The sequence below is a fragment of the Bubalus kerabau genome, chromosome 4 (genome assembly GCF_029407905.1).
Source record: "Bubalus kerabau isolate K-KA32 ecotype Philippines breed swamp buffalo chromosome 4, PCC_UOA_SB_1v2, whole genome shotgun sequence".
Classification (NCBI taxonomy): domain Eukaryota; kingdom Metazoa; phylum Chordata; class Mammalia; order Artiodactyla; family Bovidae; genus Bubalus; species Bubalus kerabau.
In genome coordinates this window covers 68,461,322-68,477,262 of record NC_073627.1, presented here as the reverse complement: position 1 = coordinate 68,477,262, position 15,941 = coordinate 68,461,322, and the positions used below count along the sequence as shown (strand labels likewise).

The 15,941-nt window shown below is 40.8% G+C and overlaps 1 protein-coding gene across 10 annotated transcripts in view; it reads left to right on the top strand.

Moving 5' to 3' along the window:
- LOC129649800 (uncharacterized) overlaps nucleotides 1–15,941 on the top strand; it is a 210,774-nt gene that overhangs the window by 71,306 nt on the left and 123,527 nt on the right. For 3 of the 10 annotated variants that reach the window (XR_008713287.1, XR_008713284.1, XM_055577656.1), the window contains one exon: nucleotides 964–1,886. The exons of 6 other annotated variants lie outside the window; for them this stretch is intronic. Coding sequence is in view for 2 of the 4 variants with exons in the window: in XM_055577656.1 (XP_055433631.1) it covers nucleotides 964–1,122 (159 nt within the window). In the remaining 2 variants the exon portion in view is untranslated. Of the gene's footprint in view, nucleotides 1–963; nucleotides 1,887–3,160; nucleotides 4,530–15,941 lie in introns of those variants that run through there. One more of the 10 variants, XM_055577659.1, reaches the window with a different exon arrangement.

Below are 15,941 nucleotides of genomic sequence, written 5' to 3'. Positions count from 1 at the left end.
CATATGACTCAATGTGTGTAGTCCTCTACCCTGTGCCATGTGTCCTGGTTCCCACTCCCCTCCTGTTTTCTCTGTAATTTCATGTGGATGTTTTCTACTTAAAATAATAAACCTTTCAGTCATTGTGGTGGAGTGAGCCCCGCCTGCAGCCAAAGGTCCATGCCTTGATCCTTGGAATCTGTGAGTACTTTGCATGATGTGACAAGTGGGTTTTGCAGATGGAAATAAAGCCACAGATCTTAACGTAAGGAGTTTATCCTGGATTATCTGATGGGCCATCTCATATTCAAGCTCTTCAAAGCAGAAAATTTTCTCTGGCTCACAGGGGTGGGATTAGACAGAGAGAGAAGCTGCTGTAGAGGAAGTTGAGGAATTTTAAATATGTAAAGGATTTGACCTGCTGTTGCTGGCTGTGAAAAGTGGGATCTGACATGAACCAGACAGAAGCCCTGGGTAGCTCAGTGAAACAGCCCTCTGATATAAGCGAAGGCTGGGGTGCTCAGTCCTGCAACCCCAACGCTTGGAACCTGACCAACAACCTGAAGGAGTTTGGAGGTGAGGTCAACATCCCCAGAGCTTTCATAAGAGAACACAGCCCAGCCACAGCTTGACTTTGGTCTTGGAGACTAAGCAGAATACCGCTTTGGGTCTTGCCACATCCAGACCTTGGAGTGGAAAATGGCAATCCACCCCAGTATTCTTGCCTGAAAATTTTCATGGACAGAGGAGCCTAGAGGGCTACAGTCCTTGGGGCTGCCAAGAGTTGGACATGACTGAGACACACATATGTGTGTATATGTATATCCAGACCTTTTATCTACATGGCTGGCTCCAAGATTATAAGTGGGTGCTATCTTAAAGCCACAGAATTGTTGGTGATTTGTTATTCAGCCATAAAGAATGGATACATATGTACTTTTTATTTAGTGCCTAACTCGTGTCTGATTCTTTGCCCGCCCACAGACTGTAGCCCACCAGGCTCCTCTCTTCATGGAATTCTCCAGGCAAGAATATTGGAGTGGATTGCCATTTCCTTCTCCAAGGGATCTTCCCAGACCGGGAAGGGAAACCCATTCTGGTCACCTTCATTGGCAGGAGGATTCTTTACCATTAAAACACTAGGAACCCTGATACATATGTATGAAGTGAAGTGAAGTGAAGTCGCTCAGTCGTGTCTGACTCTTTGCGACCCCATAGACTGTAGCCTACCAGGCTCCTCCGTCCATGGGATTTTCCAGGCAAGAGTACTGGAGTGGGGTGCCATTGCCTTCTCCAGATGCAGTGTTCCTAGTATCAATGACCATCTGCTTCCCTGTGTGTAAATTTCTGTATCTGTCATTTCTGCTCCTTCTGTTTAATGTTGTTTTACTCCTTATTTGCACTTTTATTTATGTTATAAAATGCTGTATTTGCAAAATTATTCTAGGAATAATTTGATTTTACATTTAGATAAAATGATTTTGTCATCTTCTAGAGATTTTCTTTTGTTTGTAACACTTGCTCCTAGGATTCTCTTCATCCAGTTTCAGGAACTGAGCATATTTGTACCTAAAACATAGTACCTGTGAACATTTGTGTAATTTCTTATTTTATATACATTTGGGGGGTGCTTCAAACCACACATTCACAGGCAGGCCCTGGAGACCTGTCTTTATCCCTTCTGTCCAGATCAATAATTTTTAACTACCTTATTAAGCCTCTAATGCCTGCCAGCAGACCTTTCTTATAATTTATACAGTATTTTTAGCTTTTGGAAGCAAAATATCATTCCTAAATATAAGCCTTACTTTAAACTTTGAAAGCAAAAGGGTCTCTATGTTCCCAACTGTTTAATTTTGAATCCTACATTTAATATAAGACTGGTAAATAAATATACTTATGTGTTATTTGATATATAATATATCAAAGTGAGTCTTTGAGAGCTTTGACTATGGAGCCAAACTACTTTGGTTCAAATTTCTGATTCTGGTGTTAATGTGTGACCTTGAGAAATTCACCTAACTTGTCTCTGCTTTAAGTATCTCCTTTGTAAAATACAGATCATAGTGATACTTCTTCCATAGGGTAATGGTGAGATTGGAATGAGTTAACGTGGGTGTAATAATGCAAGCATAGCAGGCAACTAGTAAGAATTTAAATAAAAATATCTCTAAGGTTTATTAGACAACATTTCTAGTGAGAAGAAAGTTAGGTTTTACAGCCACCAATTTGCCCAAGTTTCCTGTTTATAAACCACTTGTTCACATTTTTAGTATTTATTTATTTTTGGCTGTCCTGGGTCTTGTCGCTGCACGTGGGCTCTCTCTAGTCATGCTGAGCAGGGCCTCCTCTAGTTGTGGTGTGCAGGCTTCTCACTCGGGGGCTTCTGCTGTGGAGCACGGGCTCCAGGGAGTGCAGGCCTCAGGATTGGCAGGTGGATTCTTATCCACCGCACCACCAGGGAGCTCCCTGTGAACAACTTCTTACCCAGTGCTGATGTTTTCCAGGGTCAGAACTCTCTTTCTGCACTCTAAAAGGAAAGTAAAAAGTCTAATGAATCTGTCCTCTAGCGCAGTTTGCCTGGAGGGTGACTTGGAGCAGTCAGAGGATCTGCATTTTTTTTGCCATTGATTAACTTATACGTGGGCGTGGTGTGCAGTTCTGACCAATAAGTAAGTGAAAGTTTATGAAGACCTTCTTGGGAATGAAGGACACCAAGAGGAGCTGCCCCAGTTCTGCTGCTGTAGGAAGCACCTGACCAAGCTGCTTGGGAATCTTTAAAGAGGCTAGCTGCCTGCAGAGCACAGCAGAGCAGAGATGGAGGGGACCAGGGGCCTGGTGACATCTCAGTGCTACTGAATCCAGCAGCTGTGCAGCCATGCTCTGTCCTTTTTGGTGAGAAAATACGGTATGCAAAAAAAAAAAAAAAGAAAATATGGTACGCCTATGCTGCATGACAAGTTAACCTGAGGGGCAGCCAAAGCTGTGTTACCTGGTGCAGTCAGCACCCTCAGTTCTTTCCTTTGCCTGAACACCCTGTTCATCCATCCCCTTTGGTACCTTTAAGGGTCCATCGGTTAGGTGTCTGTTTAGGAAGCATGCTAAAACTGGGGCAAGAGCAATGGAGGGTAAATTTCTCTTTATTTGCAGAATGCTAATGGGTTGCCATTTCCTTTTCTAGGTGATCTTCCTCACCTAGAGGTCAAACCTGGGTCCCCTGTGTCTCCTGCATTGGCAGGCAGATGTTTTACCCTCTGAGTCATCGAGGAAGCCCAACCTTTATATGAAAACAGGAATCTCTGTCTGTTGATATCAGATGATCAGTGTTCACATAATAATTGTTCCCTGAATGTTATCCAGTTGCTGAGTCATATCCAACTCTTTGCAACCACATGGACTGCAACACGCCAGGCTTCCCTGTCCTCCACTAGTTCCTGGAGTTTGTGCAAATTCATGTCCATTGAGTCAGTAATGCTATCTAATTATTCATGGGATACTTGAAAACAATTATTCACTTTCTCTCAACCTGTCTTGTGCTGGACTAACTTCAATTTTTTCATCTTTGTTCATAAATCATTCTTCCCTTAATCTGTCTTTTCATTGAACACCTTCCATTTCCTTAAATATTCATCTTAAAATGTGAACATCAGAAAAAAACAGAGGAACAAAAGAAGAGTCAAAATAAAATTTCTGACCAATTTCACAGCAGCCCAAGTTTGCCAAGGGAAGACAGAGTTGCACTGCCTGTTTTCCTTCTGTGTGGAGGAGGAAACAGTTTTCGGGATCTCTCTGAATTAAATCATCTGTTTATTTACCTGTGACCAAGATTGACCAGAGATGAATTTCAGGGGAGCCTTTTAATCATGAGGTTATTCAGTGAATGGGCTTGAAGACAAAGCAGTGGAAGGAATGAAGAACCTCTGTGATGTGAGGCTGATCAGTGGTGAAATGGCTTTAGGTCCCTTTTCAAATGTAGGCAAAATATAGATCTTTGCTTTCAGAATAGTGGATGATGTCAAAGAAATCAAAGCAATGATTTTCTTATTTTACCATATCTGGGGAAAATAAGAGATTACAATTTCATTTAATAGTTATCTGAAACAATTTCCCTTCCCTGAGTTGCCACAACATTGTCATTCTCATGTGGAATGTGTTAGTTATTTTATCTCCCATAAGGACATAACTTATTACTATGTGTCTTCTTTCATATGGTTACAACTCCCAGTGGACAGTGATAAAATGTATTTATTAAGATTGGACAAATAAGTCTGGAGGGCTTTATTTAATATACATTTTATCAGATGCACATTTGATTATCAGTCTTCCTATGTGCACGATAATGATGTAAGGGTAATTTATATGCATGTAATTGAGCAGTCAAAGGCAAAACAAAATTTGTCCAAATAAAACTAAGACTGCATTCAAGATTGATTTAAGTGGAAATATTTTCATGTTGTAAAGTAATGAACCAACTTATCAAAAAATACTTAGTATAATGTAATGCCTTCATAATAGTCAAGTAACAGTCTAGAAAGACAACTTGCAGAGTAGGGCCCCTGATCATTTGATGTTTTTGATGTGGATGCATTTGATAGCCTACTGACACCAAGTGACCAGTCTCACAATAATCAAGATAGTGATTAATAATAAAAACAATATATGTATCTATACTTGCATAAACTAAAATGAAAAATTATGAACGCAGCTGTGTTTATTGAAACAAGTGTCAAAGCATAAATGTGCGGTATGGTAGCATATGTAAATTTTAAGAATGCATTGCTCAGTGAGGGCTTCCCAGGTGGCACTAGTGGTAAAGAACCTGCCTGCCAATGCAGGAGACATAAGAGACAGGAGTTCCTTCCCTGGGTTGGAAAGATCCCCTGGAGGAGAGCATAGCAACCCACTCTATATACTTGCCCAGAGAATCCCAAGGACAGAGGAGCCTGGCAGGCTACAGTTCATGAGGTCGCCAAAAGTCGGACACGACTGAAGTGACTTAGCTGGCTATCCCGCAGCACAGTGAGGGATAGCCATGGTTTGGATCATTCTAAGCTAGTGGTAAAGATAAAAAATACTTGAGATTTTTTCAGTAATTCAAAAGCTTTATGAAAGTATCTGTGATTTCTAGTGGTGGCAAAGTTACAAATGCTCATAATACTACTGTGATGTGTTACCTGGATTCAGTAAGAGAGAAATAAAAATTTCCAATTAGATACTAGTGAAAATAAAGGCAGAGTTTCTCATCCACATTCCTGGGCCCACTATTCCTGTCTATGAACATTTGAGGACCCATAATTTTCATAATTAGATTCCCTGGGATGAATCAAGGCTGTTGGCAAACTCTGAACTATCCCAGCTGGAAATCCTGGCTTTCTCAGTTAATAATCATGAAACCTTTGAAGAGTCCTTCTACCATCCTGAACCTAATTTTATAATCTAAAAAGTAGATACCTTAATATCTATTTTTCAGTTATACTGTAGCTGTGCTGTCTCATAATAATGTATATAATATATGCTCTGTAAATACTGTGAGACTTCTTAGATTATAAAAGTATATTAATATATTTTTTATTTTTAAATGCATAGCTAGTTTAACCAATATGTTTTGAATCTTGGTGGATATCTGCATGTGAGTATACAAGTGTGTGTGTATTACTCAGTTGTGTCCTACTCTTATGTGATCCTATGGACTGTAGCCTGCCAGGCTCCTCCATCCACAGAATTCTTCAGGCAAGAATACTGGACACGGTTGCCATTCCCTTCTCCAGGAGAACTTCCTGACACAGTGATTGAACCCAGGTCTCCCACATTGCAGGCAGATTCTTTACCATCTGAGCCACCAGAGAAGCCAGGTATAAAAGTATATTGAAGTTAGAAAGTGAAAGTTGCTCAGTTGTGTCCGACTCTTTGCGACCCCAAGGACTATACAGTTCACGGAATTCTCCAGGCAAGAATACTGGAGTGGGTAGCCTTTCCTTTCTCCAGGGGATCTTCCCAACCCAGGGATTGAACCCAGGTCTCCCACATTGCAGGCGGATTCTTTACCAGTTAAGCCACAAGGGAAACCCAAGAATACTGGAGTGGGTAGCCTATCCCTTCTCCAGTGGATCTTCCTAACCTAGGAATTCAACCAGGATTCCCTGCATTCAGGCAGATTCTTTACCAACTGAGCTATCAGGATAGCCGTATGTAAGTTAAATCTTCAAGAATACTGCATATTAAGAATAATTTCATTTTACCTTTTTAACTTGTTTGGTATACTTGTTTCTGCTTCAGATTAGCTGTCTCTTCTCATTGTTTATCTTCCTAGAACTGCTGCAGGAGTAGCCACGCAGAGCTGTGCTAACATCCTGTCTGGGTTTGGCCTTGGCAGCAGCAGCGATACAAACTTTGTCTTAGATTCCTGCCTCTGTCACCCCTCCCTCAATTGAACATGAACTTTGAACTGCCCCCTAGGCTCCCAGCCCTCCCCCATGGATATTAGTTTCAAACAACTCACATTTAGTGTCATGCAGTTCTCAGGCTCAGAAGGGAATGGCTGTCCACACCAGTATTCTTGCCTGGAGCATTTCATGGACAGAGGGTCTGATGGGTTAGCAGAGCTGCGATGCTTTTGCAGGCTGTTGGGAAGGATCTGTATCCCTGCCTTCTCTACCTCCTAGATCCTCCTTGATTCCTGGGCTCATGCTTCATCCGTTTTCAAAGATGACAGTCACTGCCTTGGTCTTTTCCACTTTGCACTGCTCTGAGCCTCACTCTTCTGTCTCCATCCGCCATGTTTAAGGACCCTTGTGGATATACATGGACTTCCCAGGTGGCGCTGGTTAAAGAACCCACTTGCCAATGTAGGAGACATGAGAGACATGGGTTTGATCCCTGCGTTAGGAAGATCCACTGGAGGAGGGCATGGCAACCCACTCCAATATTTTTGTCTGGGAAATCCCACGGACAGGAGCATCATGGGATACAGTCCATAATGTTGCAAAGAGTCAGACATAACTGAATCAACCTAGCATGCACTCACGAACGCACATGAATATATACACAACTGGGCTCAGCCAGGTTAGACCAGGATATTCTCCCTCTCTTGAAATTGGCTGCTTCCTGAACCCCTGCTTTGCATGTAATGTAATATTCCCAGGTTCCATCAAGGATCTGGACCTCTTTGGGGAGGCAAGGAGTGTCTTTGCTGCACCAAGTGGTGACTAGATGCTTGTTAACATGAAAACAGAGGCTGACAAGTTCATGGCTTTCCTCTTGTAGATATACTGTTAAGGGATTTTCAAAGAATGGTGCTTTCACCCAAATCAGTGAGTCCAATAGGTGTAATTTCAATCTTTACAATAAGACAATGTCTCTGCCATCAAGTCTCTAAATCACACTTGATAGCTAGCCTTCTAGTCTACATGAATGATGTGTTCTACATAAATAAAAACAAAAGGCTGTGTTTTAAGTTTAATGTAGTATGGAAAAATGTTTGTGTGTCCTTGATAAAGCTCCAGGTGAAGGCATGTTTGGAAATTTAAAATTGTGGTCCAGATGTAAGGAGTAAAACTGTAGTTGTTTAAGACTATGCCTTATTAACTCTAGTCATAATATCTTTACGTCTACGTGAACCGTGAACTTCCAAATGTTCAAACTGGTTTTAGAAAAGGCAGAGGAACCAGAGATCAAATTGCCAACATCCGTTGGATCATCAAAAAAGCAAGAGAGTTCCAGAAAAACATCCATTTCTGCTATATTGACTATGCCAAAGCCTTTGACTCTGTGGATCACAATAAACTGTAGAAAGTTCTGAAAGAGATGGGAATACCACACCACCTGACCTGCCTCTTGAGAAACCTATATGCAGGTCAGGAAGCAACAGTTAGAACTGGACATAGAACAACAGACTGGTTCCAAATAGGAAAAGGAGTATGTCAAGGCTGTATATTGTTGTCACCCTGCTTATTTAACTTATATGCAGAGTACATCATGAGAAATGCTGGGCTGGAAGAAGCACGGGCTGGAAGCAAGATTGCAGGGAGAAATATCAATCACCTCAGATATGCAGATGACACCACCCTTATGGCAGAAAGTGAAGAGGAACTAAAAAGCCTCTTGATGAAAGTGAAAGAGGAGAGTGAAAAAGTTGGCCTAAAGCTCAACATTCAGAAAATTAAAATCATGGCATCTGGTCTCATTGCTTCATGGCAGATAGATGGGAAATAGTGGAAACAGTGAGTGACTTTATTTTATGGAGCTCCAAAATCACTGCAGATGGTGATTGCAGCCATGAAATTAAAAGACACTTACTTCTTGGAAGGAAAGTTATGACCAACCTAGATAGCATATTCAAAAGCAGAGACATTACTTTGCCAACAAAGGTCCATCTAGTCAAGGCTATGGTTTTTCCAGTGGTCATGTATGGATGTGAGAGTTGGACTGTGAAGAAAGCTGAGTGCCAAAGAATTGATGCTTTTGTACTGTGGTGTTGGAGAAGACTCTTGAGAGTCCCTTGGACTGCAAGGAGATCCAACTAGTCCATTCTAAAGGAAATAAGTCCTGGGTGTTCTTTGGAAGGAATGATGCTAAAGCTGAAACTCCAGTACTTTGGCCAACTCATGTGAAGAGTTGACTGATTGGAAAAGACCCTGATGCTAGGAGGGATTGGGGACAGGAGGAAAAGGGGATGGCAGAGGATGAGATGGCTGGATGGCTTCACCAACTTGATGCACGTGAGTTTGAGTGAACTCGGGGAGTTGGTGATAGACAGGGAGGCCTGGCGTGCTGCAATTCATGGGGTCACAAAGAATTTTGGACACGACTAAGCAACTGAACTGAACTGACCTCATATTTTATGAGTGAATTTGAATACAAGGACAATTTTGTGTCTGATTTAAAAATACAGAAATAATATCAGCTACATTATGGCTATGGTTTTTCCAGTGGTCATGTATGGATGTGAGAGTTGGACCATAAAGAAAGCTGAGCACTGAAGCATGGATGCTTTTGAACTGTGGTGTTGTAGAAGACTCTTGAGAGTCCCTTGGACTGCAAGGAAATCCAACCAGTCCATCCTAAAGGAGATCATTCCTGAGTGTTCATTCGAAGGACTGATGCTGAGGCTGAAACTCCAATATTTTGGCCACCTGATATGAAGAACTGACTCATTTGAAAAGACCCTGATTCAGGAGGAGAAGGCGATAACAGAGGATGAGATGCTTGGATGGCATCACTGGCTCAATGGACATGGGTTTGAGTAAACTCTGGGAGTTGATAATGAACAGGGAAGCCTGGTGTGCTGTGGTCCATGGAATTGCAGAATCGGACATGACTGAGCGACTGAACTGAATATTATAATAAGATACAGATTAAAAAGGATTTTGTGTTGTATCTAAACTCTGCTGCTTGGGCCTTAAATACTTTACTTTGCAGTACTCAGAAGTCAGTCAATGAAGAATCCTCTTTAGTAACACAAGTCTTTGCAGAGTGTGTATTATGTTCTCTGTGTCTCAGTAAGCTTATGTGCCTACTCCTACTGCATGGATTAAATTGAAAAATTCATGTTATAAAATGATGTCAGATTGCCATACCTGCTGAAGGGAAATAGTCAATTGGGTGGGTACTTGGTCATGATGAGTCAGCTGTTGGTACAGAAATGTTGCAAAGTTAAGTATCACATAATTTCAGGGACATACCAGACACCTACATGTCTAGGGCTTGCCAGGTCAGTGGGAAGCTGCCACTCTGAAGGGTGTGGGTGGGCAGGTTTTCCACTGACCTGGGCTGCCTACAGAATTCCCTCAGAAATCTGTGAAGTCTGAGCTCTGCCCCACTTCTCCAGTCCTCCCCAGACAAATGAGGCTTTGTAGAGACATCAGAGTCCCAAGGACACAAGCCCCAGTGAAAAAGCCCTTTTAAAGCCTCTGCTTGCATCATTGTTGTTGTTAGCCAGTGGCTAAGATATGTCCTACTCTTTGTGACCCCATGGACTGCAGCACTCTACGCACCCCTGTCCTCCATTATCTTCCAGAGCTTGCTCAAACTAATGTTCATTGAGTTGGTGATATCATCCAACCATCTCAACCTCTGCTGCCCTCTTCTCCTCCTGCCTTCAATCTCTCCCAGCATCAGGGTCTTTGTCAATAAGTCGGCTCTTACTATCAGGTGGCCAAAGTATTAGAGCTTCAGTATCAATCTTTACAGTGAATATTCAGGGTTGATTTCCTTTAGGATTGACTGGTTTGATTTCCTTGCTGTCCAAGGGAATCTCAAGAGTTTCTTCTAGCACCACAGTTCAAAAGCATCAATTCACAGGGTTTATTATGTGGAAAAGGCAATGGCACCCCACTCCAGTACTCTTGCCTGGAAAATCCCACAGATGGAGGAGCCTGGTAGGCTGCAGTCCATGGGATCGCCAAGAGTCGGATACGACTGAGCGACTTTACTTTCACTTTTCACTTTCATGTATTGGAGAAGGAAATGGCAACCCACTCCAGTGTCCTTGCCTGGAGAATCCCAGGGACAGGGGTGCCTGGTGGGCTGACGTCTCTGGGGTCGCACAGAGTCAGACATGACTGAAGCGACTTAGCAGCAGTAGCAGCAGCATTATGTGCTTAAACATACCCTTGCATGTTTACTCTGTTTTGAACATCTGATAACAGAAATTAAATACATACATTAAATCAATGGGTGCAACTTGCACCCATTAGCAACCAAGCATTTCAACAGTAGTAAAATATTTCTGAGACAGAAATGAGGCGATGACACACACCATCATAACACTGGTCACATGCTTGCCTGGTTTCTGGAGCTTTTGTGAGTATCAGGGCTCTCTTGTCCACGTTTCAGTGCCTCATGTGTGGTTTCAGGAGGTAATGTGCCAATTCTGGGGTGATGGTTCCTTATCTTGCTGCACAGAATTAAGCTGTGTTGTGTGTCCCACTCAAGCTGTGTTGTTAAATGAGTATTTGCTAAATCAGAACTTTTAATGTCCCATTTAAAGCAGAAAACACATCACAGTTTCTTAATCTTTTTAATCTCAACAATCAAGTCATAAAGAAGAGTGCTCTTTTAAATATAATGTATATTTTATTTAATATTAGCTCAGCTTTATAATATTTATTCTCATAGCTTATAAGAATATTGAAAATTACAAGCATTAAAGAGTTGTTTGTTGTTGTTGTTGTTGTTGTTTTAAAATAGGCGACAGGATTAGCTTACAAAATTTTGGTCATCCTGCTCTCCATTCCTAAACACAAGTACTACTTATTGCCCTTATAATTAAATAGAAAATAAGACCTAAAAATGCCAAGCTTAAACCTATGGATATTACAAATAAAAAAAATGTTGTTGCTAACGTGCAAATAAAAAACTTACTGTCTAGTGGCTCAGACAGTAAAGAATCTCCCTGCAGTGCAGGAGACATGGGTTGATCCCTGGGTCAGAAAGAGATCCTGGGGGAGGAAATGGCTATACACTCCAGTATTCTTGCCTGGGGAATTCCATGGACAGAAGAGCCTGGTGTGCTGTAGTCCATGTGGTTACAAAGAGTCAGACAGATTTGAGGGACTTCTGCTTTCACTTTTTTTCAAGCCTATGGATATTACAGATAAAAAATGTTCTTAATAAGCAAATAAAAAAACTTACTGTCTCAGCTGGCCATGAATAGAATTCTAAGACATGCAGTTAATTTAAGTGCAATTAATTCCCTGGTGGCTCAGACAGTAAAGGGTCTGCCTACAATGCGGGAGACCTGGGTTCAATCCCTGGGTCGGGAAGATCTCCTGGAAAAGGAAATGGCAACCCACTCCAGTATTCTTGCCTGGAAAATCCCGTGGATGGAGGAGCCTGGTAGGCTACAGTTCATGGGGTCGCAAAGAGTTGGACACAACTAAGCGACTTCACTCACTTACTCAATTAATATATATAATTAATATATGATTAAGTATAATATAAATGAGTATAATTCACAGTGTAAATGTAGAGTAATATTTAACATTCATATTTTTAAGACAATAGTCCTATGAAAACTTAAATCTGAGAAGAATTTATTCCAAAAACAGGTGAAGTGAATTACTAAAGTTATCAAGTTGTCTGCAGCTATCACCAAACCCTCCAGTATCTCCTTGACAATGTCCATTTTCCTCTCTCTGAATTTAGTCCGGGTCCCCACATCCACATGTATGAGACTTTTCACCTTCTCTTGCTTTCAACATGTCTCCTTTTCCACATAACAATTCAGAAATTTCCAGTGTACAAGAATGGCAGGTCACATCATTTAAATAATTTCCTAACAAAGAACTGGAAAACAAATCAACCATCAAAATATTGTATAAATTAATTTTTAAAACATTAAATGCATGAAAGTAATGAAAAGTAATGAAAAAGTGGTAGAATTGATCAAGTGGAAAGTGAAAAGTTAAGGGAATACTAGAATAAGCCGAAATACCACTTGTTATTCCAAAAGTGTTTCCAGGTTAAAGTGAAAGTGTCACTCAGTTGTGTCCTTGCACCTTTACTCTGATAGCCTCAGAGGACAAATAGAGTTGAAATAATATCTGAGGGCTTGTGCAATTGAGGAGTCCAGCAGGACTCCCTCTTCACAATAAGCTTGGACAGCTGAGGGCTAAACCTTCAATGTAAGTTGTTGTTCAGTCACTAACTCGAGTCTGACTCTTTGCAACCCCATGGACTGCAGCATGTAAGGCTTCCCTGTTCTTCACTATCTCCTGGAGTTTGCTCAAACTCATGCCTATTGAGTAGATTATGTCATCCAACCATCTCCTCTGTTGTTCCCTTCTCCTCCTGCCTTCAATCTTTCTCAGCAGTAGAGTATTTTCCAGTGAGTCAGCTCTTTGCATCAAGTGGCCAAAGTATTGGAGCTTCAGCTTCAGCATCAGTATTTCCAGTGAATATCCAGGGTTGATTTCCTTTAGGATTGGCTGATTTGATCTCCTTGCAGTCTAAGGGACTCTGAAGCATCTTCTCCAGCACCACAGTTCGAACGCATCAGATCTTCAGCACTCAGCCTTCTTTATATTCGGACTCTCACATCCATACATGACTACTGGAAAAATCATGGTTTTGCCTATACTGACCATGTCAATGCAATAGAGAATGATGAAAAGTCCACTCAATATTATAGCTCTGGGATGAATTTCTGATATTAAGTTAAAACTTGATATAGCAAGTCACTGGCTCATAGGGTCTCCAGGAACTTCATAGAAATAAATGCAAATCTTTCTGGGAAAATGTATCATTATTTTATGTATCAGAGTATTTTGAAAATGATTTTGAGACATGGCATCCAACACATAAAGATATTCAGATTCACCATGAAACTGTACTCCATGATAAATAACCAGCAGAAACAACACAGCAGAAAATCATGTGTGCTTTTAGAGGCCATTGAACACATGTATACCTGTGGCGGATTCATTTTGATACTTGGCAAAACTAATACAATTTTGTAAATTTTAAAAATAAAATAAAATTAAAAAAAAAGAAGAAGAAATGAAATAGCCAGGCTGTGATTAAAAAACAGAAAGGATAAAATGAAAGGCGTATCTAGAGATGCAGAATTGAAAAAGGAAATATAGATATTATAAATTAAAAAAAATGGTGTTGTGTATAATTTCATACACTCTACACACAAGTGATAAGACAATAAACGGGAAGGCGGGTCAGAGAAAAAAGCTGTCAGATGCAGCATACAAGCACAAGATGTGGTCCAGGAAGAGGGAGAGGGTGGGGGAGTAAAAGCACTCAGAGATGATGCCCTTTGCCTTCAGGATGTTTGTAGGGCCATGTGCTTAGTCTCTCAGGCGTGTCAGACTCTTTTGCGACCCCATGGACTATAGTCTGCCAGGCTCCTGTATCCATAGAATTCTCCAGGCAACAATACTGGAATGGGTTGCCATTCCCTTCTCCAGGGGATTTTCCGAACCCAGGGACCGAACTCAGGTCTCTTGCATCGCAGGACCATGGCCACCAGCAATGCAGGCACCATTGTGTACACAGGAGGTTTTGTCAATTATGTAAACTGCTTATTTTAGCCAAATTTGAATACAAGCACACTTAAACCAAAGCTCCAGAAATTAGTGTACCTCAGTATTATTCTATAGTATTCAAAATTATTCTATAATTATGCAGTTTCAGGGGTCAGATTGCCAAAGTTTGCATCCTGGCATTGCCAGCTGCTAACCATGTGATCTTTGCAGAAAAGGAAAAGTACACTTCCCTGAGTCTTGATTTACTCATAGAAAATGAGGATAAAAATATTCTTCACCCTTAAGGTGGTATTATGAAGACCCACAAAAATGGCACACAGTAATTTCTATTTTTAGTAGAATTATTTTAAAGTCACCTGTTTTTCTCTTTCTGAATTACTTCACACTATATGACAGTCTTTAGGTCCATCAGATTTACAAATGACCCAATATTGTTCCTTTTAATGGCTAAGTAGTATTCCATTTACCCACTCCAGTGTTCTTGCCTGGAGAATCCCAGGGACAGGGGAGCCTAGTGGGCTGCCATCTATCGGCTCACACAGAGTTGGATGCGACTGAAGTCACTTAGCAGCAGCAGCAGCAGTATTCCATTTGTGCATATGTATCACACCTTTCCATTCATCTGTCAATGGACATTTAGGTTACTTTCATGTCCTGATTACTGTAAATAGTGCTGTAACAAGCATAGGATGCATGTGTCTTTTAGAATTATGCTTTTCTCAGCGTATATGCCCAGGGATTCATATGTGTGGAACATGGAAAAATGGTACAGGTGAACCTACTTGCAAAACAGAAATAGAGTCACAGACCTAGAGAATAAATGTATGGACACCAAGGAGGGAAGGTGGTTTGGGATAAATTGTGAAGCAACTATATCACAACAACTTTAATAAAAAGTCACCTGTGAAATTTTAATAATACTGAATACATAAAATAAGTAGTACAAATACAAATTAATTGTCTACAGTTCACTTGCTTTGTGCTACTCAATGAGGAAAAAAAATCCCCAAGAAAAGGTTAACAGTTTCTTCCTTACTTTCAAACCCATTTGCTGTTTAGTATTCATTCCTGGTCATGATTATAACTTGTAGACTGGATATATTTTCTCATATGGGCAAAACTTAATACCATCTGTATTGGGTTGCAAAATATTATTATTTTGAAGGTATACATTTCTGTGTCACTAAAACCCTTTTTAAAGTTTATAAATTGCTAGTTTATATATGTATAATATAACCTAGTTCTGTATGAAATTTCTATCTGTTCATTTCCAAGGCAAACCATTCAATATCATGGTAGTCCAAGCCTATGCCCCAACCAGTAACATGGAAGAAGCTGAAGTTGAACGGTTCTATAAAGGCCTATAAGACCTTTTAGAACTAATACCCCAAAAAGATGTCCTTTTCATTATAGGGGATTGGAATGCAAAAGTAGGAAGTCAAGAAACACCTGGAATAACAGGCAAATTTGGCCTTGGAATACGGAATGAAGCAGGGCAAAGGCTAATAGAGTTTTGCCAAGAGAACGCACTGGTCCTAGAAAACACCCTCTTCCAACAACACAAGAGAAGACTCTACACATGGACATCACCAGATGATCAACACCGAAATCTGATGGATTATATTCTTTGCAACCAAAGATGGAGAACCTCTAAACAGTCAGCAAAAACAAGACCAGGACCTGACTCTGGCTCAGATCATGAGCTCCTTATTGCCAAATTCACAGACTTAAATTGAAGAAATTAGGGAAAACCACTAGATCATTCAGGTATGACCTAAATCAAGTTTCTTATGATTATACAGTGGAAGTGAGAAATAGATTTAAGGCACTAGATCTGATAGAGTGCCTGATGAACTATGGATGGAGGTTTGTGACATTGTACCGGAGACAGGGATCAAGACCATCCCCATGGAAAAGAAATGTGAAAAAGCAAAATGGCTGTCTGGGGAGGCCTTACAAGTAGCTGTG